At 42.3% G+C, this 14,869-nt stretch overlaps 1 protein-coding gene across 1 annotated transcript in view; it reads right to left on the reverse strand.

The window, feature by feature from the left end:
* Window positions 1-216: 216 nt before the first annotated feature.
* Window positions 217-14,869, reverse strand: part of SUSD5 (sushi domain containing 5) — a 72,402-nt gene continuing 57,749 nt past the window's right edge. Inside the window, exon 5 of the mRNA XM_032798790.1 lies at window positions 217-2,272. Coding sequence (XP_032654681.1) covers window positions 999-2,272 — 1,274 coding nt within the window. The 3' untranslated portion in view covers window positions 217-998. The remainder of the gene's footprint in view (window positions 2,273-14,869) is intronic.

Raw genomic sequence — 14,869 nt, forward strand, 5'->3', positions numbered from 1 at the left:
TACATAACATTTTTAATTCATGTTATAGGCTGTGTATTTAAATTCAACATCTTGATCAGTTGGTCTTAAAGCATTATTACTCAGAAGAACAAATTACTTTAGATGTATTTTCCTGCCAAGGTCTTTATTCCTGTTTGGCTCCTTGATGAGTAAGGGGCTACTCATAGCACCTGAAAGGAGGAATGCACTGACTACCACAGTGCTTGCTTACTTTTAAAGGAAAAATGGAGTTTTCTAATATTTGTATTATCTCAATTCCAGTGAGAGAGCAGTACTTCCACAAAAAATATTAATATAAAAAAAGCACTTCTTTCCTAAGGTTAAAACAACACCCCCTAGCCCCAAAATATCCTAATGTCCTACATGTTTGGTTAATGTGCTTCAAGAAAATTTCACAACATTGAAGAAAAGTATCTTAGTGATCATCTCTCCAAATGCAATATCACCCATTACATTAACATACTGTACCAAATATTTTTCCTCACATGATATGCCATGTAATCATTGGTTTTGGTCTACCCTGACAAATTTGGTTAGTTCTAAAAGAAATAACAAACACCAACATATGTGGTAGCTCAAAGAGAGACTTTTGCTCCACATCTCTTTGTCTGGCTCACTGAAAGTAAAGCAGAAAGGTCTGACCAGTCCTGCCATTGGCTTGTAACCAGACAATGTCGTAGAGAAAGAATTTGCCTTTATTAATTAATATAAGCAAAATGTAAACGCTGGATGATCTCCAGTTGCGCTACATTCTTTTTTGCTGAGATCTCCAAAAAGACCCATGTGGTAAAAATGTACAGATTCTTTAACACTGAAATGTCAAGATATATTAAGTTGTGATTTCAAACAGCTGAACTTCCTTCTGTCTCACACAGGGTTTTTTTTGGTTTTTGTTTGGTTTTTTGCCCTCTGCTTCCTGCACTGATGGATTTCAGTGTCCACCATTCATGTGACTTTTTTTCTTGCTTTCTAGTGTCTGCCAAAAAACAGGTAGCAGGTTAGACTTTCTGCATTTCAATCTGTTGGTGGTGATAGGGATGTCTAGCCTGACCTTTTCCGTTCAATTTATAGACAGAACTCTTCTGTTGCCATTTTTTGAAACACCACACTGCCAGTATAGATACAAACAGTAATAAACAGAGAACAATCACAGTGATAGCTATCATGGGACCTTTACTTGGGCTAGGACAATTCTCTCCTACGCAAGGTTCAGAAGTGGGAAGAAGTTTTTCTCCGGTGCCATCAGTGAGATTTTCTTGCTCAAGAAATTCATCAGACAATGAGTCAGTAAAGACCTCCAGAGTTGGTATAGTGGCTGCTGCTTGTGTTGAGTATGCTGTTGTTTCTTCTGCCTCTGGATATGGAATGTGGTTAATGGGACTGACTGTTGTAGAGGTTTTCAATATAGCAGTTTTCAAGCTAGGGCAGTCATGCTGTGTAGTTGTTGTAGTAGACTCCCGAGTCACAAATCCCAAAGATGTAGTTGCATGATACCTGATCACATCCTCAGAGCCCTTGCTAGCACTCACGTTCTCGGGAGCACTTGTTGGTGTTAGTACTAATGGTACTTCTTTGATCCCATAATCATGCATCCTTGTTGGGGCTGCCACAATCTGTGTTAAATCCTTGTCTGGGGCTGGATTCCTGTTGCCTGCTTTCCTAACTTCAACATGATTTGGTTGATCAGTTGTAAGGATAATGTCATCTTCTGTTCCCATTGATCCATCAACCTTATCCTCCTCTTCGTCATCCTCCACTGCTTCCTGAGTTACAGGGTAACCATCTAACCAGGATTCATCAGTATTGGTGACTGTATCTTTCATTGGCTTTGTATCATTGTTCACAAAAACAGGTCCAATGGGGAAATCCTTGCTGTCATAAATCATTTTGTTGCCAGGTTCATTATAGACGGTTTTCACTCCAATGTGGTTGTTGCCATCAGAAAATTGTGTTTTAGTGGCATCGTTTGTGTCTTTGTCAGATTCAGGTTCATTGAAAGACTCTGCAGGGAACCAAAACAAGTGTTTTTGGCTCAGCAATGACACAGGTGATTCAGTTGGTGTTTTACTTCCTTTCTCAGTAGAATCTATACCCTGAGTAACATCTTTGCTGCTTCCAACTCTTTCTGCCTCTGTTTCTTTAGGGTGGGAAAACTCCTGCTCTTGTTCCTCCTCCCCTTCCTCTTTGCCATGCTGTTCCTCATGCCCAGTCACAGGCATAGACCTGTCATCATGAAAATTATCTTCATAGTCAATGTGTGCCTCAGTCTCATCTGAAAAAGTTTTTTTTTAAAAAAAAAAGTTTAATTTGGTAGAAAAAACGCTGGGCTCCTAGAATGAAGATTTGTTGTTATGCTGTGAATTAAGTGTTGTGTAGTGGTGTCCCTTAAAACATGGCATACCATATTTTATATGTTGTTCTGCCTTTTATTGAAATATAAGTGGTCACCATAGCTCTGATATATTATAGCAAGTTATATACAGTTTGGATAATGTTGCTACAATTTTAACTTTAAATTTACTGACTTTCCAACACTCTTAAAAAAGCACATAGAAATTATTATGCCCCCAGTTAAAGTAGTATACATGTTTCCACGCTAAAGAACCTTTTCAGTTGCTTATAATTTTATCAAGTGTTCACCTTTTAGACTATTTTCCAACTCTGCTCCCTGAGGCCAACATTTAAAAATTTTTAGCAAAACAGTTCACCTGTTTTCAAGCAGGGGGAATAAATGGGAGGAAAAAAGACAATTCTGCTTTTGTTTCAAAAGTTTCAAATTTTTAAAAATAGTCCTAAATATTTATGGGAAAATATGCCCTGGAACACATGCCTTCCAGTGGTCTGGTGAAAATTCATTTTTATTGGCCCAATTTATGAAGGTTTAAATATATATGTATGTGTGTATATAATATCATCTATTATGCAAAATTTTATCTTTTTATTTAAAAAAAAAATGCTCTCCCAGTGTTTCACTGACACTCTGCCTATGCATATGTGAATTGATAGGAATTTCTCATCTATGTGAGATCAGGTAATTGACTGATGCATACATGCAAAGAGGTAAAGTTAAGGTTCACAGGCATTTCATGATCCCTGAGTGTTTTACTTTGCAGCCTTACACTATTAACATTGATATTTCAATTAAATGGTCACTTAGTGTTGGGGTTTAATATTACCAACCATAATACCCCTTTTAAAGCTTTTTTCTGGGAACAATATTCCATTGTCAGAAACTGCTTCCCAGTGATTAGTACTGCCAAATTTATAAAAGTCAAACCTGGTGCTGTTTTTATACCAAATATCAACAAGACAAAGGGATGGTGTTGAAATCCTGGGCCTATTGAAGTCAATGAGAGTTTTGCCATTGACTTCTAAAGGGCCAGGATTTCACTTTGAATCTCTAATGATAGACCACCGTATGCAACAAAAAGTATATCACTGCTGACTGTGTAAAAATAGCCTGCTCTTATCAAGGTATTCTTCAAGGAAAGACTAAAACAATTTCTAGAATACATTGCTAAAAATCTACTTTCGAAGAGGTATAGTATTTGATGTATTTGACCCTGAAGGGTCAAACTAAGTCTTGACTATTGAATTCAATGGGAGTTTGCCTCAAAAAGGCCTATCAGATTAGGCCCTATAAATGAGGAATGATATTGCCACTGAAATACAGTCAGCTCTTTAGTGGAAGGGTAGCAGCCCTGGGGCGCTTTGCATTCTGCACAATAACAGAGTAGGTGAAATTCTGGCTAGGGATACACAGGGAAACCATTGATCTTCTGAGATATGCAATGGGATTTTGTCCATGCAGAGCAGACAGGACCTCAGTTTTGAAAGGTCTCATCTGGAAAACACTCACTGTATGTGATATGGATCTGTATTTATGTACCTGAGAAGAATGAAAAGCTTGCCTGCTGGGATTTTCATAGACTCTAGGACTGGAAGGGACCTCGAGAGGTCATCGAGTCCACTCCCCTGCCCTTATGGCAGGACCAAATACTGTCTAGACCATCCCTGATAGACATTTATCTAACCTACTCTTAAATATCTCCAGAGATGGAAGATTCCACAACTCCCTAGGCATTTATTCCAGTGTTTAACTACCCTGACAGGAACTTTTTTCCTATATCCAACCTAAATCTCCCTTGGCAGTTTAAGCCCATTGCTTCTCGTTCTATCTATTAGAGGCTAAGGTGAACAAGTTTTCTCCATCCTCCTGATGCCCCCTTTTAGATACCTGAAAACTGCTATCATGTCCCTCTCAGCTCTCTCTTTTCCAAACTAAACAAACCCGATTCTTTCAGCCTTCCTTCGTAGGTCATGTATAGATATATATCTATTGTGCCGGGTATGTAAATAGTGATGACTAGACTTCAGAATAATGCCCTCGGCCATCACCAATTGGACAACACATCTATTTCAATAAATAGATTACCAACAGGGCTGCTGGAACAATTTTTATTGTGTGGGTGCTGAGAGCCATTGAATCGGACTGTAAAGCTTGTATATAATGGAAACCACTTCAATCCAGGAGGTGCTGCAGTTACCCAAGAACAATCAAGTGCAATATGGGGGAAATAACATAATGTCTGAGTTTGATATAAAGACACTCCCCCAGCTCTTTCATCCCCACTACTCATTTCACAACAGCCTGAAATAATCAAGGCTTACAACACTAAACAAAAGTTTCAATTAAAGACAAAAAATAGAAGACTGCATTACTATTAATATTTCTGCTGTTAACTCAAAAATAATTACAGTCCAATGAAAATTTTGCTATCTGGGCAGGATGCCTGATTTTGAGCTCACACCAGTTTTACTTAATTGAAAGTTCATGCAATTTCTCCTGGTTTGTGCTGGCATACGAGCCTAGAGAACCATGCCCAGAATCTGGAAAATAAACTGAATCAGAAAAACCAAAGACTGTTTAACCTTCAGTGGAGATAGTGAAGCCATGACCCTGAGCCTAGCGAGAGGCAGGAAAGAAATCAATAAAAAGAAACTATAAATGCATCAGTCTATAATGTACAAAGTCTTGTGTTTTTACTGTCTTGTTATAGGCTAACAACTTAGGGTAGATTCTTGACTGAGGCCTGTCTCAGATTCTCCATCCCTGGTCCCAAAGCATGTAAGAGAGCTGTGCCCTTGTGCTGACGTACACTATGAGGGATAATGTATAGCTTCACTCTCTCCAACTCCTTCCCCTAACAACACACTCCCTGCTTCCCCTCATAACAAGGAGTTAGGATGCGTCTGATGCAGGAAGCAGATACACCAGCAGAGAATTATCCCAACACAAAGAAACTTCTCCACTGGCCCTCTGTGGTCAGTTTAAAAACATGGGAAAACTTCCATCCGATGCAGAGTGGATTTAGCACACAGGATAATTCAGCCCTTTAAAGCACAAACATTTCTGGTAGGACACAAATTGCTCTAACTGTTCATAAAATGTGCTTGTGTAGTCTTTCATATCCTAGCTGGTATTTGGAAGATTACCAGAATATTAAATCAACAGGTTTGTAAAATAAAATCATATATAAATTGTCAACAAAACATAAAACAGTTACAACATGCCAGCCTCAATACCTTCATTCCCTTCTCCCACTCATGAATTTTTCCACAGTGCCCTCTGGAAAGAATGCCTCACGCCAGCTTGCCAAGCCACCACCTCCTTCTTACTCAAATCCCTCCTAAAAAAATACCTGTGTGCAGGGCCGGTGCAAGGAAGTTTCGCGCCCTAGGCAAAACTTCCACCTTGCACCCCCCCCAGCTAACGCCCCCCCCCCACAGCAGCTAACTCAGCCCCCCACCCGGGAGCGCCCCCCGCAGCAGATACCCCCCCACCCGCAACAAGACCCCCCCCCCCTCCCCCCGGAGACTCCCCCTGTCCCCCCACGGCAGCTAACCCCGCCTGGGGAGACTTCCCCCCTCTACCACTTCCCCCCACCACCACAGCAACTAACCCCACCCAGGGAGACTTTCCCTGTCCCCCCACGGCAGCTAACCCCACCTGGGGAGACTTCCCCTCTCTCCCCCCGCCCCTGCCACGGCAGCGAACCCTGCCTGGGGAGACCTCCCCCCACAGAAGCTAACCCTGCCTGGGTAGCCCACCCCAGCTCACCTCGGCTCCGCCTCCTCCACTGAGCAGGCCTGCGCTGCTCTAATTCTCCTCCCCTCCCAGGCTTGCGGCGCTGATTGGAGGAGACTTAGAGCTGGGCTGTGTGCTCAGCGGAGGAGGCAGAGGGGAGGTGAGCTGGGGCGGGGAGCAGTTCCCCTGTGTGCCCCCCCCTTGTTATTGCAAGCAACCCTCCCCGCGCGCCCCCCCCAGCTCACCTCCACCTCCTCGCCAGAGGGGGCTTTTAGGTGCCCCCAACCGCTAGGTGCCCTAGGCGGCCACCTGGTTTGCCTAAATGGTTGCACCGGCCCTGCCTGTGTGATGCCTGTTACAACCCAGCCCAGTCACCCTCTGTAAGTAGACCCAACATGCTTTTAACCCACCGTGGACTGCACAGTCCAACTGCAAGTGAGGATGGGGGAGAGCAAGCAACAGAGGGAGGCGGGAAGATGGAGTGAGTGGACTGGGGCCTTGGAGAAGGGGTGGGGCAAGGGTGTTTGGTAAGAAAGTTGGCAACCCTACAACTGTCCTGGAACCAGGACCTCAGACCTTCTGAGCCGCATAGGCCTGTCTATGCAGTGTTTTGGAGCATGTGGGAGTGAGCCTCCTAGCTCAAGTCAACAGACTCATGCTGGGTGCTCTAAAATTTGAAGTTACAGGTCAGGATGGAGTTCTGAAGCCTAGCAGGGTTACCAATTTTGGTTGGAAAGAATCCTGTGGCACCTTATAGACTAACAGACGTTTTGGAGCATGAGCTACCGTGGGTGAATACCCACTTCATCGGATCCATGTAGTGGAAATTTCCAGGGGCAGGTATATATATGCAAGCAAGAAGCAAGCTAGAGGTAACGAGGTTATTCACCCATGAAAGCTCATGCTCCAAAATGTCTGTTAGTCTATAAGGTGCCACAGGATTCTTTGCTGCTTTTACATATCCAGACTAACACGGCTACCCCTCTGATACCTGAAGTTGGTTGGATGTATTCCAGGAGATTTCATCACATGACATAATCTTTAATTCCTGGAAGTCTCCAGGACAAACCTGAAGGTTTGGCAACCATAACACATAGGGAAGGGTATGGGCTTTAGAGACCAAGCTCCACGCCAACACTAAACTTCAAAACATTGTCTATGCAGCTGCTTTTAGAGGCCCACTCACCTGAGTCTGGCAATGCAGGCTCTCAGATTTGCTCCCAGGGGCTCCAAACTGGTGAGTAGACATCCTCCTTTTTGCTTACACATGCTCACCCTCTACCCCAGAGATCCACTCTGACTTCTAGTTTAATTCTTTTGGGGAAAACATGGTAGGAAGGCAAGGAACATGGTTTATAAGGGAATTTCTTAACCTGTTCTTAAAAAGCACTAGAGATTAACAGATTTTTGCAAAATAAAAGTCCTGAGATGCAGCTCCTGCTCCGCCCCTGTCTGCTTTCATCCATTCTGTGAGGTAGAGCAGGTCTTGTCAGTGTTTCAGGCTAGGCAGAGTCCTTCCTGCCTTCTCTCTCTTTTTCCAGCCCAATCTGCTTGCACATGGAGATGGAGGGCTCTGATTCACAGAGAACCACTTCAATACAATCTCTCTTTTTGCAATGTGCTCCTCTGGCATGTTTGATCATTTTATGTCCTCATGTTAGAATCATAGAATCATAGGGTTGGGAGGGACCTCAGGAGGTCATCTAGTCCAACCCCCTGCTCAAAGCAGGACCTAATCCCCAACTAAATCATCCCCGCCAGGGCTTTGTCAAGCCTGACCTTAAATACCTCTAAGGAAAGAGATTCCACCACCTCCCTAGGTAACCCATTCCAGTGCTTCACCAGCCTCCCTAGTGAAAAAGTTTTTCCTAATATCCAACCTAAACCGCCCACTGCAACTTGAGACCATTGCTCCTGTGTCTGTCATCTGTACCACACTGAGACAATCTAGATCCATCCTCTTTGGAACCCCGCTTCAGGTAGTGGAAAGCAGCTATCAAATCCCCCCTCATTTCTCTCTTCGCAGATTAAACAATCCCAGTTCCCTCAGCTTCCCTCATAAGTCATGTGCTCCAGCCCCACCTCATGCATTTTTGGTTGCTCCTAAGGCTAAGACTCTCCAATTTTTCCACATCCTTCTTGTAGTTGGCGGCCGAAAAACCTGGACACAGTACTCCAGATGAGGCCCTCACCCAATGCCAGAATAGAGGGAATCACACGTCCCCCAGGTCGCTCGGGTCAATGCTCTTTAACTGTACAGCACCGCAAATGCCATTCACCTCTGGCAACAAGGCACAGCGGGTTGACTCAATATCCAGTTCTAAGGTGTTCACGGTAACCTGTAGGCGCCTTTTCTGCAGACTTCTGCCTACACTCCAAGTCCCTATTGTAGCAGTGCATGGATTTTCCTTCCTAAGTGCAGGATTGGCACTTGTCCTGATTGACTCAGATTTCTTTGGCCCAATACCTCTGATATTGTCAGCGTCTCTCTGGAATTCTCGTCCTGGAACCCCTCCAGCATATCTACCGCTCATCTCCAGTTTACAGTGTCATCTGGCAGATTGACTGAGGGTGCAATCCACGCCATCCCGTCACAGCTCATAATTAAAAGATTATTAAACAAAACCACCCAGGGACTGAGTCCTTGGGGCAGCTCCTACGTTTCATACTGGCTGCCACACTAGAATGGCAGCGACTGTGATCATTAGCGCATTGAGCTTGATGAGTCTACACCTTTCTATCCACCTATAGTCCATCATACCCGCCAGCCCATATCTCTTTAAACTTAGCTGGCAGAATACCGTGGAGACATATCAAAAACTTTGCCAAAAGTCAGAAAAACACATCCACTGCTTCTCCCCTCCTCCTCACAGAGCACAGTCATCTCATTATAGAAGCAGTTAGGTTACTACAGATGACTTGCCTTCGGTGAACTCCATGCTTGACTGTTCTCCTGGGGATGCACTTCCTCTCCTCAAAGTGCTTCAAAATTGACCCCTGCTCATTTGATTTCCAGGGACTATTCCCCTGTGTTATGCAACATGGCAAATAGGAGACACAGTCTTACCTTGTCTGCCATTAATATTATTTTGTAAGCCTAATATTGCCCTCTTCACTCATCCTTGTGTCTCTCTAAACAGTCCCAGTCTCCTCAATGGGACACATTTTATACATGTCTCTAATTAGTCTTTTACACCTGGCTTGAAAGGCACTTTCTACATTACTAAGAATATCCTTTTTGAGAGAATAAGTGGAACCACAGAATCCAGTGAAGTTGAGTGTGTCATAAACAGATAGCTAGGGTTAAGTGTCTATTTCACTGCAAAGGCGGTACCACAACACCTGGACCAGAGGACCAATCAGAAACAGATTTTTCAAATCTCAAGGGAGGGAAACTCTGGTGTGTGGTCTTTCTCTCTCTGGGCCTCGGGCTCTGAGAGGTGACACTGTCTCTTTCCAAGCTTTCTAATTCTGTTTCCAGTGTAAAGTAAAAGTAGAAGACAATAGGTTTTTTTATATTGTTTTTGATATTACATGTGTGTAATTTCGCTGAATGTTTAAATTGTATTTCTTTTGATAAGCGCTGTTTATTCATTTTCTTTAAGCAAATACCCGTATATTTGTCAAACTTGATACAGAGAGATAATTTTTATGTCTCTTTTCTTTCTTTATATAAAGCTTCTTTTTAAAGACCTGTTGGATTTTTCCTAGTAAACCTCGCCAGGGAAATGGTGGGAGGAAGGAAACAGGGGGGAAGCGGACAATCGCTTTGTGTCAAGTTGCAAAGCTTACTTTTCAGGGACTGCTGAACTGAGGGTGAAGAAACTTGATCTTTCTGTTTTGCAAGGTCAAGGAACTGAAATAGCGGTGATCGCCCAGGCGTCATCCAGGGAGGGGAAGCCTGGAAAGGAAATAAAGAGGAGACAAGGGGAGGGAGTTATTTCCCTTTGTTGTAGACTCAGGGCATCTGAGTCTTGGGGTCTCCCAGGGAAGGTTTTGGGGAGACCAGAGTGCGCCAGACACTGGAATCTGGCTGGTGGCAGCGCTATCAGATCTTAGCTGGTAATTAAGCTTGGAGGTTTCATGCTAGCATCTTATTTTCTGAACTCTAAGGTTCAGATATGAGTAGGAAATCCCACCTACTAAGGTGAAATAGACATTAACCCTTAGCTATCTGTTTATGACAGGGTGTAACATTGATTTTACATGTTAGTGTTTAGCCAACCAGTCCCCCACACCTCCATACTCTTTTCCTCTCTCTCTTTCCCTATGTGTGGTGTAGCCTCCTTATCTGTTTTTCAGACTGGAAGTTCTTCAGGCCAGGAGCTTTATTTTGTGTACAGATGCTCCCCGACTTACGCAACCATTCTGTTCCGGAATACCTTGCATAACTGAATTTTGCGTAAGTTGGAAACATATACCTGACCATTGTATTCCCCCCCACCCCACCTCTGAAAAACAAAAACAAACAAAAAAAACCACTCCTAGCTTATGGAACTTTTTCCGTAAGTGCGGATTTGCATAAGTCAGGTTTGCATAACCCAGGGGCGTGTCTGTATTGAACAGCACAGATCACTTTGTCAATGTTAAATAATAGTAATAAATGGTCTTGCTATATAAAGTGAAATTCTTTCTTTTCAGAATCTCACTTGAAATACATTTTCTGTTGTTTAGGATTTTTCTACTGAAATATCTAAGTCAAATAATAGCATGAGCTCTTAATAAACTGTTAGTCTCCAATCAAGTACCCAGAATTTGTTCTCTCTGGGCCCAATCCTGCTCAAAAATCAATTGGCGTTTTACCAATTACTTAACTGGAAACAAGAACAAGCAAATTTGTATTTTTTATTAGGAGCTCCTAACTTTGCTGTACAGTATCTACTGCCCATGCATACTTAAGTCTTATTCCTTTAGGGCTAGTCTACACTGACAATGTTAAAGTGCTGCCGCAGCACTACTTTAACGTGATTTGTGAGGTTATGGCAGAGCACTCTCCCGGTGCTCTAAAAAACCCACCTCCACGAGGGGCGAAGCTGCCAGCACTGGGAGCACAGCTCCCAGCACTGGTGCAGTCTACACTGGCACTTTATAGCACTGAAACTTGCTGCACTCAGGGGGGTGTTTTTTCACCCCCCTGAGCAAGAATGTTGCAATGCTATAAATTGTCAGTGTAGACAAGCCCTTAGATAATTATTGTAGTCCAGGCTGTAAAGCTGCTATAACATATTCTCATATGCAATGTCTGCTGTTTGTATAGTTTATAGCAAAGAAGACTATATACATAACTAATGTTAGCTTAGGGGATGCCAGAATGAAAGGATCTATTAATCTCTTTAAACATCAAAGGAAGCATTGCCGTGAAGCTTTGGCCTCATATAGCCTTGGATTGCTTCCCGTAGTGGTAGTAGTAGCCCATTCTTTCTTCTTGGTTTTAGACCTCTAGATGAGGCCTACATTTGGTATTTAGCAAGTTAATGTTATGAGGACAGCCTTTTTAGCAGCGGTGGACCCTATGTTCCAGGCACTGCTAGCTTACTTTTTACACTCAGTTTTGCTCACTACCTAAGCAGTTTTTGGAGCTCTCTACTTTCCAGGTTATAGGATCATAACTGAAGACTAGTGACCAAAGTCTCACTATGTCCACCCCTTATTTAAACAGCTGTTGCCTTTATTTACATGCATTTAAACCAATTACCAGCTGGTTTTAAAGTGGTTGTACCTTTCCTTTTAGGCAGGCTTGGCTTTAAAACTGCTTAAATTGAAAAGCATTGGTCCAAGATTCAAGTCTTTCTCTATTCAGTCAGAGTCCCATACACACACCTCTCATTACTGCTGTGGACTCAGGGACTAATTAGAGTAAGGGACTACTTAATGTGAGTAAGGATAGCAGAATCTTACCCTATGGAAATCATAATAATTAATAGCTTCCATTTTTATACCGTACCTTTCATCTAAATCTCAAATTGCTTTCCAAACATTAACAAATTAATTAAGTCTCTTACAATCCTTCTGAAACGGGTATAGTAATATCTATTTGACAGGCGATCATGCTGTGGTATAGAGCTGTGAAGTGATTTGTCTAAGACCACAAAGCGAGTCAGTACAGAGCTGAAAACAGGAACCAAGGACAGCATTATTTTTTGACAGGCCTGTGAAATATTTTCCTGTGAGATAATACCACCCTGTTTCCCCCCACCCCCACCCCCCCCACACACAAAGCAGTAGACCTTTGTCCCAACATGTCCCAGAATAATAGTAATTAAAAAATGAACTGACTTTTATTAATTATCCCATTTTGCCTTAATGTGAATTGATAACAATCTCAGTTTTTAAAAATGTTTGTAGTGGGACTATGATAGAAAGGTTGAGGTTGTAGAATTTGGCCCATAGTGCTTTGGGATGAAAGGTGCTACAGATATTTATTATGAGTGGAATTTTCAAAAACACTTAGTGTTGGCCTCATTCGGCTTCTACTGAAGTCGATGGTAAAATTTACTCCAATGGGAACAAAGCCAGGTCAATGATGAATGTTTTTGAAAACCCCACCTTGTATGTTTCTTTTAGTGCCCAGCATGGGTCCTTTTCAAGCAGTGGTGATGTGATCTCAGCTCTCATGAGCTAACAATCTAAAAGGACAAAAAATAGACCAGGGGAAAGCAATAAAATGTACAAGCAAAAGGATAAAAGTAAAGTCTGGCAAGCATCATTTTAGTTCAAATTTGGGGACAGGGAACTGATATGATTTCTCATATCTGTAATGACTTGTTTTTTAGAACATAAGCTTTTGCGGGTATTTATTCTGTCTGAGCAGTGCCAGATACAATGAGACCTCTAGGAGCTTTCACAATGTAAGTGGTAATGCTCGTTATTAGTTTTGTCTATATACAGGGAGTCTCAAATTTCTGACAACAAAAATTACTACATGACCCCAGCAGAAGTAACTAAAGCCTGAGACCAGCTGAGTTCCCACTGCTCCAGGTTTTGTGGGGGCGGGGGCGCAAAGCCCGAGTCCCACCACCTTGTTTTGGGGGCCAAAGCCTCAGCCCCACTGCCCCTGGCTTGGGTGGCCAAAGCCTGGGGCTTCAGCCTCAAGCAGGGGACCTGTAACCTGAGCCCTGCACCCAGGGCTGAAGCCCTCGGGCTTTGGCTTTGACGCCCAGTAATGGGGCTCAGGCTTTGGCCCCGGGCCCCAGCAAGTTGAACACCAACCCTGGCAACCCCATTAAAACAGAATCATGACCCACTTTGTAGTCCCGACTCTCAGTTTGAGAACCATTGGTCTATAATGAACCAATGATTTAGGGCAAAAAAAAGGAACATTGTCACTTAGCAAGTGGTAGTTTCCTTTTCACCCTTTAAGACAGCGAAATACCAGCTTTCAGATCCTTATTATAATCCCAAACTTCAGGATATATCTTCTGAAACAAATACATTCTCTTCACTGCAGCAGAAAAAATAATAAACTGCAAAAACGTATTTTCTTGTTCTCTACCTAAGGTTGCTTTGTTTGGGTTGAAATCCCTGTGTTTTCAGTTTTAACACAGTGCCCTCAGAGTGGGAAATGGCAAGAAAAGTAACTATATAGAACCATTTTTTCCCCTCAAGAATATCTTGATTAAAAAGCATAGTGTGTTACCTCAAGTGTGTAAAACATTTTAGGCCTCTTGCAGCATGTTTCTTTATTAATTTTTGATGTACTTCATTGTATTCACAATCCATTGACTACAACCAAATGTCAAACTTTAGGATTATTTTCTTCAGTGTACTTATGCTAATTCTTTCAAAATCTTTCAGACTGTACCCTTATTAATGAATTATTTTTAAGCTGGGCAATAGCAATATATGACAAACAAAGCTTGTAGAGTAATCATAATACTATGTAGCTTTTACATGGCACTTTTCATCTAGAAATCTCAAAATGTTTTACAAAGCTGGGGGAGAATAATTATTCTCATTTTACAGATGGAGACAAAAAAGGGCACAAGGAGGTGAAGTCATTTACCCAAACTCCGAGTGAGTCATTGGCAGCATTGAGACTAGCAACCTGGTTTTTTGATTCCCAGACCTGTGTCCTCCCTTTTGGTCTATGTGGCCTCTATCTGTAAAAGCATTGAATCTGATTCTGTATTTACTCCCTCAGAGCAGTTTCAGAATCAAGCCAGTTGTTTGGAAAATGTCATTTTAATGTAACAGTTTTTCCATACAGGCATTAGATTACAGTATCTTTTTTGTGGTCCCTCATTTCTGACAGGAATCAGCTGCAATAAAAGTTGTGATACATGTTCCCAAAAGTAAACTTTCACTGAAATAGAATCAGCATCTTTCCAGCATCAAAGCATCTGAAAAGCTCTGTTCATGGGCCTCTGCTGGAACATTTTCCCCAAAAATATTTAGTGATTATTTTTCTTTGCTGTACCAGAAAATATCAACAACCAAATATAACCCAACTTCTTTTCAATTCTAATTAAATTCTTTTGATTCATTCTCAGTTTTTTCATAGTTAATTCTAAGGTTGCGAAACAGGCTTCCCAGGAGCCTAAATCACCTTTCAAAAGTGACTTATGCATATAGGAGCCTAAGGGCTTGTCTACATAGGAAGCTATTGTGAAATAAGGTAGTATGTGAGGCCTGGTCTACACTACACGTTTAAATCGATTTAAAGAGCGTCAAATCGATTTAACGCTGTACCCGTCCACACTACAACGCCCTTTATATCGATATAAAGGGCTCTTTAAATCGATTTCTGTACTCCTCCCCGACCAGAGGAGTAGTGCTAAATTC

Source organism: Chelonoidis abingdonii, chromosome 2 (genome assembly GCF_003597395.2).
Source record: "Chelonoidis abingdonii isolate Lonesome George chromosome 2, CheloAbing_2.0, whole genome shotgun sequence".
In the NCBI taxonomy this organism is placed as follows: domain Eukaryota; kingdom Metazoa; phylum Chordata; order Testudines; family Testudinidae; genus Chelonoidis; species Chelonoidis abingdonii.